General features: G+C 41.9%; 1 protein-coding gene across 1 annotated transcript; it reads right to left on the reverse strand.

Moving 5' to 3' along the window:
• Positions 1-4,229: 4,229 nt before the first annotated feature.
• LOC125891189 (transmembrane and death domain protein 1-like) lies at positions 4,230-13,042 on the reverse strand. Its single transcript, XM_049580234.1, has 5 exons — positions 12,973-13,042; positions 12,373-12,564; positions 7,622-7,741; positions 6,626-6,778; positions 4,230-4,548 (listed from the first exon to the last, which is right to left on the reverse strand). Exons 1-5 carry the CDS (start codon positions 13,037-13,039, stop codon positions 4,259-4,261), a joined length of 822 nt encoding a protein of 273 aa, XP_049436191.1. The 5' UTR covers positions 13,040-13,042; the 3' UTR covers positions 4,230-4,258.
• Between the last annotated feature and the right edge of the window lie 9,680 nt (positions 13,043-22,722).

Raw genomic sequence — 22,722 nt, forward strand, 5'->3', positions numbered from 1 at the left:
GAAATTGTGCGCTGTGCTGTATATTTCTAAAGTTATGCAGTGTGCCTCAACAGGCTTGAGGTGCTTTATGGTTTTCTTCATCCACTAAGAGCAGCTTCCCGGTGAGACCTTGGCTATGCTAAGGAGTGTCACAACCATGATGCATGCCCCATGTGGCATGTTGTTTCTGTGAGTCATTCAGGCATACAATACTCTGGCTTTCCTCTCCACTGGTTACAGAAATACAGGTGAGCTCGCAGCAGGTGAACCTGTCATAGTCAGCACCTGCGGGATCCTAACAGCCAGCAGGGGAAAACTGAAGGACAGAGGAAGTTTTGTTGTGAGGAGTTCTGCTGTCGCCACCTGGGAAGCTTGGTAATGAAGGTGAAACACAATGTTGTCCTCAAGACACATGGTGGGAAAATGTCATCACTGTATGTGACAGGTTTTGCTTTACATCTTAAATATATATAAATTTAAATCAGGTAGTTTGCATTGGTTTTAGCATTTGGGTATTGATTCAAAAAGTGCATATAATATTAAAGACACCAAGTCCTGCTCATGTTCAGGTTCATATTTGTATTTTGGGTTCCTACCAGAACATTTTCACATGCTTTAATGTTCAAAAACCCACTTTATTTTCCTCACACTGTCCTGTCTGTCAGAGAATCGATCTCAAAATACAACTGTTGGCTTAAAAAGCACTGAATGGTTAAAGGCACAAATACTTCTCTGACCTTCTGTCACATTATAAACCATCCAGACCTCCCAGGTTTTCTAGGGCAGGTCTGCTTTGTGTCCCTAGAGTCAAAACTAAACATGGAAAAGCAGCGTTTAGTTTTTATGCCCCACCAAACTCCCAGACAACTGCAGGTCCACTGCATCTCTCAGTTTTTTTAAGTCAAGGCTGAAGACTCTTCTCTCTGCCAAAGTCTCTTATTAAATCAAATACTTATTCATTTCTTACCCTGCACTGTAACTTTTATTTTTGTATTTTATCCATGTCTTTCAGCTTGTTTTTATTTTCTGTTTTCTAGCTCCTGAATTAAGCTTCTAATGGCATTAAAATGTCCTTTCACTTTTGCATGTCCCAATAATTTCACTGTTTTGTGTAGAGCACTTTGAATTGTGTTGTTGTGGAAATTCATTCATTCGTTAGCTTTCCGTAACTGCTTATCATGGTACAAGGTCGTAGGGGGGCTGGAGCATATCGCAGCTGATGTTATGTGAAAGGCAGGGTACATCGTGGTCAGGTCGACAGACTATCACAGGGCTGACACATAGAGAGAGGCAACGTTCATGCTCACATTGACTTCTAAGGGCAGTTTAGAGCCTGTTTGGGTGATGTGATCACAAATGGATAACGCTAAATACAAGTCTAAACGACCACCAAAGATGCATTGTGATCATATTGTTCAAACCACTTGCTGAGGTGGTCTGGGACGCATTTGACCACCTATCTTTGGTAGTATAAACACTAACACATCCTGATGCGTCTCTTACAAGGACTGCATCATTAATGTAGGATGTGGTGGTTTCTTTGTCGACGGTGCACCAAAAGCTCTATAACCATTTTATGTCAAGTTGGGTGAAGTGTTGCGTGACCATCCATCGTTTTGCCCTGTGGAAGGAGATGTGTTGACTTCTGCTGACAGAGGTATCTCAAGCTGTACTGACACAACTGCTAACTAACCGCCAACAACGAGCATGCTACAGAGCAGCTCGCAAAAGTGTGGTTGTAATAACTGAGCATGGGGCAGTATTGAAATGTGAAAACAAGGGATCAGCTGGAGACGTGTGATAGGCATAAGTGTGAACAGTGATGTATCTTGACTTGTATTTGGATCACCGATACACATGTTAATTCCAGGTCTAAACAGGCTCTAAGACTCTCCAGTTAACTTAACCTGCATGTCTTTGGACTGTGGGACACGGGGAGAACATGCAAACTCCAAAAAGAGGGGCCCCAGCTAGCCAGAGGGTTCAAACCTGGAACCTTCTTGCTGTGAGGCAACAGTACTAACCACCAAACCACTGTGCTGCCCTTATTGCTGAATAGTGCTATGTAAATTAATTTAATTAACTTAATTAAGTTTGGTATTGGATGATACTCGCCCTTTTGACTGCCATCAGCCCATCAGCAATAAGATGACATTCACCAATAGCAGTGGCCAATGTTTTTCTGTTGTGTCACATCAGTTTTGTGCAGGCCTCGAGACTAACGCCATCAGAACAAAAGGACGCAGTAAATTCAGTATCATAGTGCCGCTGTGAGCACCCTATTGTCTCCCTGATAATGTTACATTGTGAACAGCAATTCCGTGTTGACGTCGGCAGGCGGAGAGCTGGTTAATGTTAGCTGTTAGCAGCTGGCAGCAGCAACTAACTGCTGACGGAGGTTGCACTGAGTTATAGTGCATGATGCGTTTAAGCTCTCTTTGATAAGAATGAGTATTGGGTGAAGGTAAATTATAATGTTCTCATGATGTGTGTTTCGGCGAGGAACTTGAATAAAAACAGTGTTTGAAGGAGAAATTTGTTGATTTTTTTCCCACACCAATATGAAAAGAAATTAAAGAGATGATTATAATATATTATGTATGTATAGTAAAACGGCTTTTGAAGCAGTTATTAAAATGTTTTTCATGTGAAAGAAGGTCATTTTAAAGGTTGTTTCATTAATGTGTATGATTGAATTTCTGCTTATTCAAAGGCAGTGTAATGAAGGGCTTAATGACTTTAAAACAGTTCAGTTATGTTTATAATGAAGATTTCTTTGCTTCCGTGGCACAAAAGGGGGAATAAAAAAAAACCCAACAAAAACAAAATAGACAACAACAAAAAACATCAGTATCAGAATTTCACAGTCAGTGAACAAACGTAAACAAACATGATTTGGTCTGCACTGATTAGTTGTGACATTACAACTTGATGAAGGTCTTGATGGCTCGTTTAAAGGCACAGTATCTGAATGTGGAGTGTGTGCATTTCTGATACTTTCACAGTATTTGTGTAGCACCTGAAACTGTTTAATAATGAAAAACAAATACACCACAGGACTATTAATGTAGAAAAACAACATGCAATATGTGTCAGATATTTGAAGCTCATAAGTCGAGCCTCAAATCCATGATGCCCTTTTGGCCTTTCAGAGCGCTGCTCATACACGTCTGCTTGGCACTGTAATTTGTTTAAATGTTGATTTATGAACTAATTGTCTGTAATTGCTGCTTAGTGCCACTGTTAATCCAAGCTGTCTGCCTCCTGAAGCACATTAGGCCAGATTTGTATAATGAAGTAATTAGTTCAATTACGAAGAAGAAAGTAGGGATAGCGCAAGAAACGGTGAACAAGAAGCTAGAAAGTACCCCGGTGCCATGAGCGTGTTTGCTGTCTTGCTATTATGAAACATACTCAGCAGAGTATGTGAGAATAGCCTCGTTGTGAGCAAATGATTTTCTTAATTAAAGCCCGCACATGTTAGAGTTAATTTGGATCCTCTAATATGGACATTTGTATTCTGTTTGCTTTCTGATGCCAGTTTCTGGACCCCATTCGCTGCAGCATCTCACATATCAAGTTATTTCAGCTTGCTCACAATCCTCGCTACTTCACACGTTCAGAAAAGAAATATAGCTCTGTGTTTTCTATTTGGCTTCTGTCACCCGCCAGAAGCTGCCATCACAACCAAGAGTGCTCCATTGTCTGCTAGCATTGTCATTGTTATTAGTCTTTTTGGATTGCCTGTGGAGGTATCGGCAGGCTCCGGGGGAAGCAGGCGCCAGGCTGGATAATTAGTTGTTCTTCGATGCCAGACGGGCACGTTGCCGTCACTTGGAGGGGAAATGGAAAGTGGCATCACTATCACAGTAACACCGGAACAACCTTTGGTGTGAGGGCTGGGTTCCAGCGCATCTGTCACACCACTAGTCATCTACCCACTGGCAAGACAATAATGCTTACCAGTCTCGCAATACACAGCATGGATAATTACTTTATCTGAAACGGCATTATTCTTGTCATATTTGTCATAATTAGATGTGGTATGGTGGAATCGATATTGAGCTTCCGTGTTGGCTCTGCTCGTCGTTGTGGACAAAGAGATTGGGAGATTTTGGCATTTTAAATCTTCCATAAAAGAGACATCTGAAAACAAATAGAAAGAGAACAAAATGATCTACTCTGCCTTTATTTATGTATGTACACCAGATGTACGTGTATTAAATGTTGGGCGTGATACCGACATTATTTGTAAGGCTTCCTAGAAAGATTTAAACCCCTAAGCTGCCTGTTTTGCAGTGTCTAATCTCCCAGACGCTACATTTTCAAACATCACATCTCCAACCATGAGCTTTCTGCCAGTGACCCTGGGGTGACGGCTCTGCTGGGTTCTACTGGAGATGCGTATGATGATGAGAAGTATAGAGACGCCTGCGAGCAAGGTACCTCCGAAGCCCAGCAGGATGCCATATAAGAGGGGCAGAGCTACATCCAAAGGCCCCCTCTGGTACGGCGCGACAGGGGCCCGCTCCACAATCAGATCCAGGTCACGCCATGAAAGATCCCTGACTAACACACACACACACACACACGGAGCACAAACAGGACAGATACACTTAACACATCTCAAAGGACTCTGGGAGCATTTAGTCAAGTTTTAACTTGAATGAAGCACACGGGAGAGAACAGAAAAAATGGACAGGTGATAATTACATTTTTGAATTTTTAGCCATCCTGGGAAATACTCCTCGTATGGTGAGAGTGTTGATGTTGAGAAGTAATGAGTTGGAAGCATGCCCACGGCCACCAAATCTAATCCGCCATCTCATCTAAACACTTAATAGATTCAGGGTTCAGTGGAACATTATATCATTTGTCATTCAGACAGTCTCCAGAGGGATAACCCAGAAATCTCCTCTTGACATCAATAGCCGGAGATTTTTGGGCTCAGACATGTTAAGAGTCAGTTCTCCATCACTAATTCTATTTTTTAGTGTGTCCAGACTAGTCTCATTCCCAGGGTGTCAAAGTACGCTGCTTGGGCGGTGTCTCCGGTCTCATTATAGTGACAATGGGGGGAACTGTTCAGTGTCTGTGTGAGACGCAACATACAAACTTAAAAGAGTGTATAAGTCTGCTCTGGGTTGGTGGGAGAGGAGATGGATGGGTCAAACAAACACTGGACTTTGACCCAGGAGAACAGTTTCGAGACCAACAGACAACACCATCGGTTGTGGTGGATGTGCCACTTAAAGCCAGGTGCTTCTTAGCGACATTCACAGTCTTTTCCTTACCATAACCAAATTGTAAACCTAACCCCTGACCCCTCTGCCACGTTCATGCGTCTCAAAGCCGACTGGTTTTTAGTGACACACCTCTGCCTTTCCAGCCTCAACTGTGCCACTCAAAGCCGGGTGCTTTTTAGCATCATCTGTGATTTTTTGCAAACCACAACCACGTAGTTTGGTTGCCTAAACCTAACCCCAGGCCCCCTCTGTCTGTCGTGTTCATGCCACTCAAAGCTGGGTGCTTTTTAGCGACACCACCACTGCCATTCCAGCCATGGTTGTGCCATGGTTGTGGGACATCCGGCATCTTTTCCTAAGCATAACCAAGTAGTTCTGTTGCGTAAACCTTACCCCAGAACCCCCTCTCACTGCCATGCTCATACCACTAAAAGCCAGGTGGTTTTTAGCAACATCTGCAATCTTTTGCTTACCATAACAAGTACTTTTGTTGGCTAATCCCAACCGCCGGCTTCCTCTTACTGCTGCAGCTGTGCTACTTGAAGCTGGGTGCATTTGTTGACGTACCGCTGCCTTTCCAGCAGCAGGTGTGCCGCTCAAAGCCGGGTGCTTTTTAGCAATATCGGCAGTCTTTTCCTAACCATAACCAAGTACTTTTGTTGTCTAATCCTAACCACAGACCTCCTCTTACTGTCATGTTCATGCCATTCAACGCCACACGGTTTTTATTGACACTCTGCTGCCATTCCTGCCACGGTTGTGCCAATCAAAGCCAGGTGTTTTTTAGCAACATTTGCGATCTTTTGCCAACCATAACCAAGTAGTTTTGTTGCCTTAACCTTACCCCAGACCCCCTCTTACTGCCGCGACTGTGTCACTTGAAGCTGGGTGCTTTTTAATGACGCACCGCTACCTTTCACCGCTAACTGCATTCACTCCACTTTTTCAGGAGGGCACTGCTGCCTTTCCAGCCATGGTTATGCCACTTAAGCTGTATGCTTTTTAACAACATCTGCAATCTTTTCCTAACCCCATAACCAAGTAGTTATGTTGCCTAAACCTAACCCCGATCCCCTCTTCTGCTGCAATCATGCCACTCAAAGCCGGGTAGTTTTTAGTGACACACTGCTGCCATTCCAGCTGCCTTCATATCACTGCAATCTTTTTCTAACCATGACCAAGTAGTGCGGCCATGGCTGTGCCACTTGAAGTTGTTCTTTAACGACATACCGCTGCCTTTCCAACCCCTTCTGTGTCAAGACACAACACAAAAGGCTGCGCCCAGTGTTACTAAAATGACGCCAGGAGCTTTTAGCCCAAGCGGCAGAATGTGACAAGTAGTGATGATCATGTTGATATACCAAACTAATGTGACTCCTTCAAGCTTTAGGATAAATTACCTTGTCTTTTCCTGACCCTCCGGTTTCCATGCTGCCGGTCCTTTGTGTCAGATTGTGCTGGTGGTGAGTTTAAGGAGCTGACATATTTGTGGTAGTCTTCAACGTAGCGTTTCAGGCTCAAGAGTTTGTCCTGGTTGATGTTCTTCCCCACTTCTGTAAATAAAAAAAAAAAAAGAAGCACAGGGCCACTATTTCTCTTGTCACTTCAAATGCTCACTGCGTCTCATCCTATAAAAGAGTGTACATTCGAATTTAATTGTTGTTTTCTCGCCCCGAACATAATTAGTTCTGGCAGGAGAGCAACTGCGTCCTTCGGTTCAGAATAAAACAAAATGAACCACTCAAGTTTCTACGTATGAGTAGATCTCTTCAGAACTGCAATCAAGTGTACAATAATTGCTGCATTCTGCATCTACAGTCTTTTTCCATCAAAGCCACCACTGCCCCCCCTCATGTCTTATAACTCATCTCTTCCCATCCTCTCCTTGTTTTTTTTTTTTTTTTTTACTCCAAAGCTGCTGATGAAAGGAGCAGATGGTTTGTTCCGTGGCTGGTGTCAGCTCCACTGAGTCCTCTGTCAGATCATTTACACCTCCTTCTATCCAATGCCACTCGGCTGTGGAGTTGTGTGCACACTGGACTGCAACACATGCCAGAGACTGGCAGTGTGCAAAATATGCCACTTTTGAAGTTCCAATTAAAACAAATCTCAAAGTAATGAAGCAATTACACACTGTTGTTAAAGTCTTGAGGAGGCCTTCTTGACCGAAATAAACCAGTTTTGAAAATACACCGACTTGTACCCGAATGAGGCTTTGTTCCAATTTCTTTTTGTTGAGGGACGTGCTGAGACTCTACTGCACAGAAAAAGTGAACTATTTTAATTGAAACCCATTACCTAAGTGGCACCAGACAGATTTGTTTTTCTATTTAGAAATAAATTATTCATTGCCACAGAAGTCACATGTGTTCGTCCTGTCTACAGTTCTTTCTCACCAATGGCGATGTCCGTTCGGCCGATGTGCTGCAAGGCGCGAGAAAGCCTGTCGTAGTAAGTCTGCTCGCCGTACCTCAGCAGCCAGTCTGTCAGGGCCGTCCGACACTGAGCCTCACCATCTAGTAAACACAAAACATATGGCCCTCTCAGACAGGCAGGTCTCTGACAGCCAGCTTGCTGCCAGAAACTCCCCAAGCTGAGCTGGACGTGTGAGAAACAGACAGATCTCAGGGTGGACTTCACTTCTACCGTATTACAGCCAATAGCATCCAACTCTTAAAGGACAGGTTTCAGCTGAAGCAAATATGAGACTTGTGAGTTAGACAATCAAGTATATCTTAACAAAAATATGATCATTTCATTAAAACGTTTCCTCTCAAAGAGGAAGTTTTGTACTAAAACCTTTAAAAAGTAACAGTAATGTTTACTCAGTGTATTTTAACTGACCTACTTTTACACTTTGGAGAAATTTTACCCAAGTAAGGGTAATTTTAATTATTATTCTTTAAGTATCCCATTTCAGTACTCTCTCTAGTGATTAGGATTTAGTGGCATTTACTGGTGAGGTTGCAGATCGCAACCGACTGAAACTTTCACGGTGTGCCAAGAGTGCAGGAGAACTGTGGAGTTAGATTTGTGTCTTTATTACATGCGAGAAAATACATGATGAGAGAAAAAAAATGTTTGAGAGAAAACAAAATATTTGAGAGAAAAGTTTTCACACTGATAGCAAAAAATAATAACATTTGAGACTAAAAAAAGTTTTGAGATAAAGTATTTTGTCATAGAATATAAAAAAAATAATTTGAGATTTAAAAAATGATTTCCGAGAAAAAAACAACTTTTTTTACTCTCAAATATTATTTTGTTGCTATCAGTGTGAAAACATTTTCTCTCAAAAAAATTGTTTCTCTCAAAACTTTTTTCAAATTTTTCAATTTTTCGAATTCAACTGAATCATTCATCCACCATGGTCGATTCACCGGCACAGATGCACTGTGTTATTTGGGATAGGAAACTCCAATGTTTGGGTAAGATGATGACACAGATGAATGATTCAGTTGAATTCGGCTCCCAAGACGATCCTCACCCAGCTGTCAATTCGATTGAGACTGGCCAATAGGAACGTGGCCCCGCACATGACATTATTTTCACAGTGAAAGCAAAATCCTGACACGAGAGCAAAGACTTAGGTTTTGAGAGAGAGAAGAAAAATGTTTTGATAGACACAATTTTTTTTAGAGAGAGAGAAAATGTTTTCACACTGATAGCAAAAAAATAATATTTTGAGAGTTTTTTTTTTTTCCTCGGAAATCATTTTTTAAATCTCAAATTTTTTTTATATTCTTTGACAAAATACTTTCTCTCAAAACTTTTTTTAGTCTCAAATATTATTATTTTTTGTTATCAGTGTGTAAACGTTTTCTTTCAAATATTTTATTTTCTCTCACATCATTTATTTTCTCGCATGTAATAAAGACACAAATTTAACTCCATAGAGAACTACAGTGGCTGACGCAAAAACAAGAAGCGAATGGCCCTATCTAGAGTCAGTGTTTGGTTTGTTCGTTCTGGGTTACCGTAGAAACGTGGTGAACTCCTGCACTGTAGATGTAAGTGGCTCGTTCTAAGGGTGCTCTCAGACCTAGAGTTGTCTTGCTTTGGTCTGAATCAGGGACTTATTTACAAGCATTTACAAGTGGACCAGATCAAATGCCTTGCCCGAGAAAGCTAGTCTTGATTGGTCAGAATTTCCATGTGGGAAAAATCCAGGAAGTAAAGCAAACGTTGAAGAAGAGTACACTTGCAAGATAAATGTGACGCTTTCTAATGTCACAATGGAGGGACAACTACGCAGGTTGATTTTAGCGCTGCTCATCGTGGACTATATTGCTGTCATTGTTCATTTTAGTCAAACCATACAGTTTGAAAACGAGGCGCGGCTCCAACTAGAAAACAATGTTTTGATGCATTGGATGTGCTGAATGTGCATATTAAGGCAGTACAGGAGGAGGTGCACATTAATAATCCTCCAGGACTGTAACATGCTCATGTTTAACCCAAACAATGTGTCATGTGACTGCAGTTGGTTCACATCCAGGTCGGAACACGTTCTCACCACAAACGAACCGCACCAGAGTTCATTTGTAACCGGACTGAGACCACCTCTTCAAGAAGGTCTCGGGCCGGTTGTTTTGTGGCACACCTGAGTGTGATTGCTGTGTTCACACCTGCCCAAACGAACCACACTTAGGGGGCAAACAAACTTGAGTTGGATTGAAGCGAACCAAACAGCACCCTAAGGTTATGAAAAACACAGTTATTATTTTCAGGTGATTATAAACTGATGAAAACGTAGTTGTGAATATTATCTTCCACTTCTGCCCATACATTTCTCCTAAATCTTACACACAATGCTCAGCCTTTCAGATGAGCACTATTACCTGATATTGGTTTAAAAAAAAGGTCACATCTGGCAAGCATGCTACTGTAAGTGACACCAATCAAACACACTTACAATACTGAGTGAACAACAGGTGCATGTTGGGTCTAGCTAAAATACTAAATGCGTATTCATTCATTGTGGATCCGCCAGCTGATGCTGTAGAATGTATACATTCAGTGAGGTGTGTGAGGTCTTTCTGATATTTGTGACAGTCACAACTGTAACTACAAAACGTCATTCAGCTCAATACTTTTCGAGTTTGAGGGGCGCAGTGGGACGGAGAGGCTGAGTGGACTGGTTATATTCTTTCATTTAGAATGAACAAGCTGAGAGTTTGAAGCTAGAGCAGATTGTGGAGGATTTCCAGCCCAGTCTCCAGAGGGAAATGTTGGCATTGTGATTTTCTGCAAACCATGAATATGTTGCATTTGTACATTTCATATGAATCATACCAGCGTTTCTAAAGCTATGCAGAGGAGGAGGTTGTGGTGGATGGAGTGACACTTACGTGAGACGCCTGTCCAGCTGCAGACCACTGTTCAAGACCAACAAACAACTGTTGTTTGGAGTCATTGCTGTGTTTCCAGCAGCTATTAAGCCAACAAACATGGGTATATTTTAGTGACCCGTCGCAGTTTTTCCAATGTGGGTAGTGCCATGAAAAGTGGTTCTTTTTCATCCAGACATGGCTGCATTCTCAGCTGGGAATACGCAACCAAAGCCAGTCATATTAAGCCAAAACATGATCTTTTTCCAATGATAGGTGTTTTTGTGCCTTAACCTAGCCAAATAATCACCACAGCATTAATGACATATAAAGTTTCAATATATCCCTTACAAAATGTACGTGGTTTGCAGAAACATTCACTGCCAACATTTGCTCTTGTGATTGGTTTGGGACTTTGTGGTGCGCAAGACTCAGACTGATGTTCAGACAGGGGAGTGCACAAATAAACTTGTTGAATTATACGCAGTGTGAAAACACTGTGCAGGCTCTCTTTTAATTTAACGTGTGTGTTTGTGGGCTGTTGTCAAGTTTATATTGTCTTTACATCTCTGAGTTGGCCGTCTTGGTGATGTTTTATTCTGCAGGGGCAGGTTTTTCTAATCTATGTAGCTTAAGGCCCCGATCACCCAGAAAGAGTTTTAGGAACAGTTTTGTAATCAGAATTATAACGGCTCTTGCGTTGCTATGCACCTCATGTTTCTGCGCTTTAGGCACCTGCCATTTTTGCCAGAGCCCTCTGAACTCCTTGAGTTGAAAAAACTTCAACTCAGGGCAGAAAAACACTCCACATCATCTTGAATGTTTTCCCCATTGTCTAACTGGATGATATGAGAGGCTGTGGGCCTTCTGTGGTGGTCACGACAACAAGTTTACAGTTGGTAAACAATGGAGGAGAAACTGGTGGTAGCTTTTGCTGGATACTCAGAGCTATACGACTTTACAAACCAGTTACAATGATCTCGATAGCGAACAGCAGGCACTGAGGTAAATAAGTGCAGTATTTGAAACCGCCAACCTCGATGCAAAGCTCCTGGACCAACTGGTGGTACTCCCCATGATCCACCCTGTTTTTTAGGGTCTCATGTACCCACACAGATCTCTGTTTCCCTGTGCCCAACAAACTATCTGCTCACCCTCAACCAGAGCTACAGGAAGTCCCCTCTGCCTCAACATTTTAGGAACTAGCTACTAATTACTGTGAAATAAATAAATACACAGTAGATTGATTACACAAGAAGGTTATGGTAAGGAGTTGATGGGGTGGTTGCCTGGCAACAATAAAAAGGCGCAGTAAGCATTTTTATTACTAGTGGCATTCAGTTTAAACAAGTGCGGAGTGCCTTGGGTTTGTGTTAAGTCACAGTCAGTTGTATGCACAGGTTGCAATATCCGTCTGCAGAAAGGGAATTTATTGGTGTTCGGTCATAAGTGATTGCTGGCGTGGTTCACACCTGGTGATGTTCCACTCGTGTATAGCTGACATGCTAGCTGATGTATTTTATTATGTAGCATAAAGGTGTTCTTTAATTTACTAGTGCTATCATATTACATCATCATATTCTGTCCCCCCTTTTTAAAAATGTAAATCAACCCAGAGTTCATTTAAAAGAGCGACTTATAAATTTAATCTGAGGACATTTTTACACAAGTAGTTTTACTTTTATTCAAGAATTCTCCACTGTAATGAGACTTTTACTTGATTATGATATTCTAGTGCTCTTTCCCTTCCTGCCTCATGATTTCTGTGGTCTAAAGTGCCAAAGGTCTCAGGTTTCACATGATGATGGTGTACTAACCCGTAGCAGAGGAGGTGTCTCTCTTGGCTCGAGGCTTAACATCTAGTTGATTTTTTTCTGATGAGAGGCGTTCAACGTGCTGGAAGATGTTCTCCTCTGGGTGAGAGAGGGCCAACAGAAGGTCCTCACACTCCGTAGACGTCAGCAACTCCACTAAACGCTCCAGCTGATGGACACTGATGTCCTCTGCAACTACACAGCCACAGCACACACTGATTACAATAAGATGTAATAACTGTAGGAAGAACACCAGTTTAGCAAACAGACAAACGAAGAGTCAGACGGCTTGTACTAAACCGTAACACGAAGGCATGACCACACAGTACACTGTAAACTCCAGTTAATGAAGTGTACTGCTGACACTTCACAACATTTCTGCAGCATGCTTGTGCTTTCAATTAGCAAGTGCTGCGTGTGTGGCGTGAAACTGTCATATAGCCCTCCTCAGCTGCTTAGAATAGAAACCGAATAATCAACATTTCACAAAAGAGAACAGAGAAATCAGCAAATTCAGCCTCACTCTGAGTTCCTTCAGTTGAAGTCTTACAGCATGCAGGCTGCTGATGTAACTGCACCTGCTGTAGGAACATTCGCTCTCACCTGTGTCCTCTCCGAGCGTTGAACTCAGGAGGAGGAAAAAGAAGAGACAGAATTTCCAGACTTTCATGTCGGCTGAAGCAGTTCAGACTCAGCACACACTGCTGACAGTATGTGAAGTGTATTTTTAAATGTTACAGATGATGTAGAATGTGTTCAGTTTAAAACAGTGCACAGGAATGAGCAGCATTCTGAGTCTTTTTTGAAACAGCCAATCACCATGCTCAAGAAATTAATGCCATTGAGAATATGAGTGTCCAAAATGTTTAACTAAAGCCTGATTTATGGTTCGGCACTCGACACGTTTAATAAGTGTCGTTTGAGAGACATAACATATTTTTGACAGAAAAAAAGTGTCGCTCAACACTCTTCTTTCACATTGCGCACCAGGAGGAGAATATGTCGCTGATTGATGTTTTCAATCCACACTGACTAAAGTCATTAGTTGGCAAGATTTCATTGGTTGCTTAGTTGCAGAAAATTAAAAAAAAAAAAAAGGTGAAACTCTACTAGGAGCTGCACCTCGTCAAAACAAATCAAAACCTATATGACTGGACCATGTGGGAATTTAATTTGAAAGGGACAGACACAGGAAGTGGCCACGCTCAGCAGTCAGACAGGAGTCAGGTTACCAACCAACCAATCACAGCCGACAGATATCTTTCCCTTCTTCTGTAAATATTCAGTCTGATAAATACGGAGAAGTTGATCATGTGAGTGCAGGGCTACCCAGAGCTTTACATCAGGCGATAGGACTTACACACTTATAAACAGCGCCCGCAAGAAGATCAACTCTCTGCTTGGCTAGTCCTTGTTGCTTGGGTTGGTTTATGCAACAGGAGCAGGATTGGTTGGGGTTGGGGAAAGAATATCAGAGATAAAATTCATTTACTTATGCGTTGAATCAACGCCATAGTTACGCTGTAGCCTGATGTGCACCTCCCCAGAACTGTAACTACGCATTGTGGTGACGCAGACCTCCTGTGTGTTTCTGTATACTGACACCATTTCCCTCAGTGGAAACGAAGCTTTTATTTACTTTAATTTCACAGATAAGAAACAATAAATTGTGAAGACAATAAAGCCTCCACAAAAATAGCATTTTAAGTCTTGTGTGTGATTTATCCTGGCTTCATATGAGCAGAGGAAATCTCCACTCGTCACTAGGCTAATTTATACAATGTAAAATGTCATAGGCTTGTGCTAATAACGTTAGCATGTTGTATCTGTTTGGAAAACATGTTTAGTATAAGACAGTTGTTTTGTCAGTGAACCTTGTGAGTTGTAATTGCTGTTGTCCCTGGTTTTATATGAGAAGAGGGAAATATCGCTAGCTGCTAGGCTAATTCATACAATGTAAGATGCCATAGCCTTGTGCTAATAACGTTAGCATGTTGTATTTGGAGGGAAAATGTGTCCAGATGAAGTGTTTTTCTCTGAATGCTGCGACTTATAGTGAAGCTGATTTGTGCACTTGTGTTTCAAACGGTCTCTATTAAGCCATGTTTAATTTAATGTGTGTTCAATGTGTGTTTTGAATCAACTAAACTTAAAACCAGCACTTTACAGAAACCTCTGCTGCCAACTAGTGTTTTGGAGCTGTAACTGCAGAGTGACACAGACACCAGCGCACAAGTAAAAATACTCACAACAACATAGGCGACGTGCGTAGGCTACCCTAAATTTCGCTGAAGCCAATCAGATACAGAGTGAGGCGGAGAAGATTGGGTCATGCATTTGCTTATCTAGGGAGCGCAAATTCTCTACCCACAGCTGTCGAGCAACAGCATCTGCTGGGGTACGGCAACACCACTTAGACAAACCACACATATAACTGCAGTACACCATATTTGAACTGTCATAATAATGGCAATTTGTTAAGTTTATTTATGATGTTGATTACATTTCATGATGATTATTTCAGATTGTGATGCATGGTGTTCTGTTGTAGCAGATTTTCTTTTTATTACATTTTTTAGCATTGCATTTTAGCAAATTTTATTATAATTACTGCCTAGGTTTTAAGGAATACAGCTGAGGTTCTCATGTCAAGTCAAGTCAGATTTATTTGTACAGCACATTTAAAAACAACAAATGTGGACCAAAGTGCTTCACGAAGAAATAAAAACAGGAACAATCAAATAAAAACAGTCATAAATGGGAGAATGTAAGTAAAATTAATGAGAGCATACAATATTTTGATGAAATCGTAACACAAATATGATGCACAAGCAACCAAATGAAACACAGAAAATACATGTGCTAAGCAGTGTGGTCAGGTTTGCATCATAATGACAATTAAAAGGCTAAAGAAAAGAGATGGGTCTGAAGACGGCTTTGAATGCATCAATAGAGGTGGAAGATCTAAGTGTAAATGGGAGACTGTTCCAACAACTAAAAATACTCAGTCACCTTAATATGTCAGCATCTTCTTAGCATCAGCTTTCACATCGTCTCCACTGTTTGTGTGTTATCTGAGAAGCTAACATCGCTTGTAGCTATGCACTTTAAAACCTGACACTGTGAAGTAACTAAAACACATTTGGAGGCCACTGAGAGGGAAAATCCATCCCATGTCAGCGATACCAGGAGGGTGTATTTATATTTATGTGAGTGTGCACACCTGCATAACCATGGGCCAGAAATATGTGGCATTCTCATTATTATTTCATATCTTAAAAAGTCTCGAAAGGAGATTGATTGTGAGGAACTAAAAACAAAACTGAGCCCAGCAGTGAAGGGCCGAGTTCACAAACCTCCTGACACAATGCTCTGTTTTATTTAAAATTCTTCTGAACTCTGAAGCTTTACCTGAACCAGGTCTGGTTGAAGAGCCTGCAGTTAGCTTTACAGTCTAGTCTGTATCACTGGCATTGCAAAAAGCGGGTAAGACACATATTGTGTAATGAAACAGTGAGGTATGGAGAAGTAAAGCAGTATTATGTTTGTCTCTCCTTTTGATGTGCGCTACTGGAGAGACGTGAGCAGGGAGTACTTGAGATGCATCTCTCTAGCAGGGAGAAACATGTTTAATGACATTATTGTGTGGGCTACAGTCAGGGCATGTTTTAAATTGTTAATAAGCTTCATTTGCCAAACAGTAAAGGTTGTTTGTGTGGGCTGAGTCTCAAATTCTCCATGTTGGCTAATGAAAAAAAATCATGCTCTGGGGCTGACAGCCACGGAAAGTTGGGTGTGGGTGGTATAATGGCTCTGCAATGATTTGAGATGTTGAAAGAAAGAAAAAGCGGGCACAAGGTCAGGATATTTATTCATATTACTGAGCTGCTTGGTATCTTATTGATGAAAACACATGCATAACATGCTTTGTGCTATATGTTGCAGGAAGAATACACACAGTATATACAGTATTATTTATCACATAAACAGTGTGAGATTGTGAGAAGCTGCCAAGATGGAATAAATTGAGTTAGGTCTTCCACTTTTGAATCGGATGCCTTCTGGTATCGTTAGCCTGTGAAGCCGTATCCCCATGTCTCGTACACTTCACACCACTGAAATCTGGTTTAATTTAGATACAGACTCCGGTGGAATGAAGGATAGAACACATGGAATAATCTTGCAGAATGTGTCTGAAACATAAGACACAAATATACATAACACAGCCTTCAATCCAATCTTCATCGTGAATCATTACAGTTTTCCCAAAGTGATGATTTTTAATGTTAAGCTGGAGGTCGGGTGGAGGCTGACCCTGGCACCTGGTGCAGAGCGGGCGACTGGGACTGTATGATTTATGAGGAAGCCTCCGAGGTTGAGGGGGTGGCAGTGAGCGCAGCAAGGATTGGATGTTGGCCTCTCCCTTTTTCTTGAGTTTAAGTTTGAGCCTGAGCGAGACCAGGCCTGCCCCGCTCTGGGGCTCCAGGGTTTCAGGCTGCTGTTGAAATCCTGAGCTCTGGCACGTTATCACAGGCCTGAGCTGAATGACTGTTTAGTCATCAGTGATGCAACACCCCCACCACAGCCCCCCACTGCCACCAGACACCACGGCCAGCCCTGCTATCTGTCCGCCTCAGAGTCCCGCTCCTGGGGAAACACAACACCGACTCAACACATCGCTCACTCCCCACACCTGAAGCTTTCTGATAGTCATACTTCTCCCTCTTTCATGCACACCTCTGCACATAACTGCTCCCCTCCCACGCCCTAAAAATCTCCACTGGTCCTGCTGAATCTTAATACAAATGCTCCAGAGCATGTGATTTCTCCAGGTGATCTTATCACTTTAATAAATTCACCACAGGTACTTTTGTAACAGGGTATTAGTTAGAGTTGTAGCTGTAGACAAATCTACTGTCTGAAGCATTTGCAAGATTAGACTTTTAGCTTTTTCTGTGCATAGATGAATGCCTTACCTCGCTTAAAATGCATTACTCACCTTATTTGCTCCTTTAGTTCCCTCGCGACTCTGTGAATGCAATGCAAATCAAACAACAGAATTGCTCAAAGCAGCCTTCAGGAGGACTGAAGGTACAGCTGACAACATGCTACCTGTCTTCTCTCTGGCTTTTTTCTCCACCTGATTCAGGTATTGGTGTTTTTAGAGGATGGCGCCGACCAATAAGACGTGAGCACCTGAGTAGGACCACCCTTTTTTTTTAAGCAATAAAAAAAACACCACACCCTGCCATGTGGAGAGGTTTTACTGCCAAGAATTAAGAACAAATAAACACAGAAACTGGAATCAAAGTAAAGGTAGTAGTCCCAAAAGAGCTGTGACCATACGAGCTTCAGTAAAATCATCAGTTTTTTTAATCTCTTATTAACATAGCAGACACAACATCTCATCCACTTCAAAGGCTGTGATAGAAGACTCTGAGGAAGGCATAAACTTACAAATGAAATAAAGGCGTTTCATGTAATATTCATCTAATAAGGGCCTCATGTTCATTATTTGATGAGCCTCGGCTGCAATTTGCTCATTTTTTGTCTCACTCTCCAGAGTAAACCACATTCTTCATTAGACCAGAGTATCTCTGAAGCATTACTGAACCCCTTCAAACCCATTTTCATAAAAATATTTGAATGATAATTTGCAACTGTGCCTTTGCAGTTAGTTAAATCGCTCTACCTCCGGAGCACCATTCAGCCCGAAAATCACCATAATCTGCACCGTAATATATTATCAAAATAACTGGAAATAACAGTGTAGTTAACCGAACTGCCATCTGTACAATCAGCAGTGCACTTTGTTTCCTGGCAGACCCAAACACACACATAAAAGCATGTCATTAGCAAGAAACTTTGCAGCTCTGTTCTCTAGCTGCAAGAATATATCCTCCTTTCAGCCTCAAATGAAAAATGGGGCGACACCCGACATCCCTCAGTGTGAAAGGACAGACTTTTTGAAAAGCATTCCTTCCCCTCACAATGGCAGGGTTAGCAGGGGGAGAGGGGGGATGGGTGGGGAAGAACAGCGCCCACACATTCCTGAGGTAGAGAGCTGCACCAAGCCTCACCTGACAAGATATTTCTCTCGAGAGCACATTCATTTGAGCCCAATCTTCTTTATATGTGATTTTACTGACAAGGACACCAATATCTTTGAGTTATGAGCTGTTGTTCTCTGGAGACAGACAGTGCTTTACCTCTGTGTTCTGTGTGGGCCAGATAGCTCTGGACAGTGTGACTTGTTCTGGGTAATCTTTTGGACCTCTGGAAGGTGACAGCTGAAAAACGAGCCTCTAAAAACACTCTGCTTGCAGGCAGCCCCGCGTCTGGCTTACTAACCACACTGAGAAAGACTGTTTTTTTTCTCTGGCCATGTTGCCTCGCACTGTGAACTGCTGTGGCTTAGTTTAAAAACTATATGCAAATAAATACATGAAATAATTTCCTTTTCGCGGCTAGGCTTCACCACACCGGCAGTGTGCATCAGTGTGCATCAGATGCATCAACTGATGTCTCCTTGAAGTCTCTGACAAAGGTGTGTGCTGCTTTTGGGGAGCTGCCTCAGATGAGATCAAAAGCCCTGGTGTTAAACAGCAGCGCCTATCCACAAAAAAGCATCGTGTTTACAACATTTTTTATTGATACTACTAAAACAATATTCCAAAAAATGTGAACATCAAGCACTGAATGACAAGAAGCAGTCCACAAAGTGTGTTTAACAAGCTCTGCTGAGGAGGTTTGATTGCTGCTGGTTTATAATTGTGCTTCAGATCAGACCTGGTCTTCCATAATTGCAGTTTTATGTGTTTTATACACTTAATATCCATCAGGGTTTATGGAAAATAATCACCTCAATCTCTCTCTGTTTGCTTTAAAGACATGTTAGGCTTCCGAGAGTGAAACATCTTAAATCTGCTGCTCTCTTGAGCTTAAACATGTATTTTTGTCCCAGCAGGAGACATATCTCCGAGTTGACAGGTTGGTCAACAGTGCATTCAGTCCTTAGCTTTCTAAAAAGCTGCACTTTTATCTTTTGCTGGAGTGAACGAGCCAGATTACTAGCTGAGAAACTCAGTCATTCAGAGATGTTTTGGGGTGAGCGTTGACCCTTAGACAGAGAGATTTGTTGAATGAAGAGGTGCCATGTTTCAGCGCTACACTCCCTGGAGGCAGCAGAGTGAAGGCTCCGTTGAAACACATCACACATGTGAGGAATGTGAGCTTCAACACAGCATTCACATTTGCAGAAAGCCTTTGTGACGGCACATGTTAGTGTGAAGAAGTGTCATTGCTGTGACCCCCCCACAGATGGCTGAAACACTGTGTTACAGTATGTTATTATTATTACAGAGCTCTAATACAGCAGCAAAACACTGTTAGCTATGTAAAGATATAGTGGAGTAATGGCGTCCTGAGCAATGAGTGAAGTCACGCTACCTTTAACTCCTTTTACACTGCCTGTTCAAGGCAGGAATGTGGCACTGTTATTCCGCCTTGCCGTTCTTTATAAAAGGTGCACTTCCAGAATGGGAGGACGAGGATGTTTTGCTTTTAAACCAGCAGCACAGATAGGTACAGCGCCACATTGATGTCTGTAAACAGGACAGCCTGCAGGACGGGACCAGGATGGGATGGGTATGACGTTTTGACATCGTGTTCGGTGTGCAACCCACCGCTGGTAGATTTAAAAAGCAGCTAGCAGCAGTTAGCAGCTAACTCAGAGAGGAACAGCACCCGAAAATGTCTGTAAATTGGGAAAGGAACAAGGTTGGTTGGAGCTCCTTAACCTCCGAACAGAGGAGATCAGCCACAATATAAAAGAGATAGTAAATGATTATTATCGCCATGTTTTACCATTTTTATTGTTTAGAAAGCACTGTTATTTTTTCATTATTGTCTATTTGTTTCATCTGTCATACCGTTATATGGATCATGTGATGGCCTCTGATTGGTTCCTGCCGCTATATAGGCGGGGTCACACCTGTGTTTTATGAAATCCCTGCTGAAGACCTGCAGTGGTCATAACACGTTGGCTCTGTCAGTGATTTAGCCACCACAATAAAGTTCCTTCCTTGTTTTTCTATATTTTTTCAGAGTGCCTGGATTGCTTTCCTGTCGATCATGTGGCACACAGCACTGTGTTTGTCATAATGTATGACATTAGCATGACACATTTTAAATTAAATACATACCTGAACAATAATTGTTCAAACCAACTTTGTGGGTAACAAGTTAAATTTCAAAATTAAAGAGCCACAACATAATTTTGAGTTCGGATTACGGTGTGAGGTTCTTGACAACTTTGCACTTGTGCAATTCAGTCACATCGATAGAACAGTGGCTTTTAGAAACAAATCAGAAAATGGAAATGAAGATGTAATATCTAAGATGAATGGCAGAAGTGCTGTAAGATGTAGGAGTGTAGCATCACTGCATAAATGTGCATCAATCTGCATCTACATTTAAAATTATTACAGTGCGTTGGTCTGTAACACTAATTCAGGAATTTGTTCATTCATGACACGCACGGAAACAAATCACAGCTGTTACACTTATTGTTTATTCATGTATATAGCATGACACATGCTGCATTATGACAACACATTACTGTATGTGCTATTGTTGCTTAGTATTTATGTCCTGCGTCTTGTGTTCCCATGCTTCAGTGTGCTGAGGAGGTATCTCAGAGCAAACACATACACTAATCCCGCCTTTCAGTAACAAAACAAAAGTGCTTTTCATTTTTAAATGCTGGTGTTTACTGCAGAGGCTTTTGACATTTATTGCAATTTGAATGTTCTTGTGTGAGATTCCTGGGTGTCGGCCTTGTCTGCAGGCTCAATAGCCCGAGGCCGCCCAGAGGTTGTCTTTCTACCTTGATACTCCCCTCATCTCTCTTTCTCACTCTCTCTCGCTCTCAGTGACGCCTCATTGGCTGATTCTGTTCTGACTTGCCTGGGCAGGAATGTACCTACCTTCTAATGCACTTTTATGTTCAAGCAAATTGACAATGAAGAGTGCCATCATTTTGCAGCATAAATATTTCATTCCCCATTTGGATGCAGATTCAAGATGTCACACCCAGAATACAAATGGGCTGTCTCTCCCGCGGAAAATAACGCCGGCCCTGTGTGAATATGATTTGTGTGAGCTCTCGACAAATATGGTGCAATGTGATTAGGTCTTATTGAGAATCACTGTCACTGTAAAAAACCACAAAATAATAAATAATACAGTCTGAATCATAATCAAATTCCACAGTTTCAACTATTGGCAGCAGCCAGGAGATGCAATTACCCGACTGTCCAACATTTTTTAAAATCACATTTAAATGTTTTTCTTTTCACATCATTATTATCAGAAATCAAACAGCACTGAATGAAGAAAGCTTGAAAGGTTTAGCCAGTTTTAGTGAGTAATTTATGCTTTTTAAAGGAGCTCTGTACAACATCAGAGCATATCTATGATTCATATCTATGAACCAGGATAGCCTGCACACAGCTCTCAACATGGAGGTGGCTCAGCCAACGGTTAGCAGCTAACAGTGCTAACAGTGGAAATAGTGCTTACAACGACAGTAGTGTTGACGCAGCTAACATTGTTAATTGGGGTCACAGTGGTGCTGTGGTCAGTATTGTAGACTCACAGCAAGAGGGTTTCTGGTTCGAACCCAGGGTGGGGGAGCCCTTCTAAGTGGAGTCTGCATGTTCTCTCCATGTCAGTGTGGGTTTTCTCAGGGTACTCCAGCTTCCTCCCACAGTCCAAAGACACGCAGGTTAATTGGTGGCTTTATATAGACTGGCAACCTGTCCAGGGTGTACCTCACCCCTTACCCAATGTCAACTGGGATAGGCTCCAGCCCCCCATGACTCCTAACAGGATAAGCAGTTACGGAAAATGAGTAAGTGAATGAAAGGCTCAGATCAGAGGGAAAGTGACTTTGTTCCCTGCTCAGGATGCCATTACACCACTATATCTTTACATAACAAATAGCTGTGTCGTAATGTACTCAGCGACCCTGTGCCATGGTAGTAATATTTCAAGTAAATGGGTAGTTTCAACATCACCCTTTAAGCTAATATTGCAAACTTGTTAGCCAACGCTGCTTATTCACACAACCAGCAGTTATGGAGCAACATAATTATTCACATAGGATTGTTTTTAACTCTCCTTTTAGCTCTGTTTTGGTCTCCACCATGTCCTAAGAGAAATATCTGGCTCTTTAGCTGCAAAATGCGCCACCATGTTCACCAGCTAGTCGCTAACGTTGTGTATTTGCCATTTGGTGCCAGTCCAGGTCATGTACTGCAGGTTTAAAGAGCTTTTCTTTGCTGATAACAG

This window comes from Epinephelus fuscoguttatus, linkage group LG7 (genome assembly GCF_011397635.1).
Source record: "Epinephelus fuscoguttatus linkage group LG7, E.fuscoguttatus.final_Chr_v1".
NCBI lineage: Eukaryota > Metazoa > Chordata > Actinopteri > Perciformes > Serranidae > Epinephelus > Epinephelus fuscoguttatus.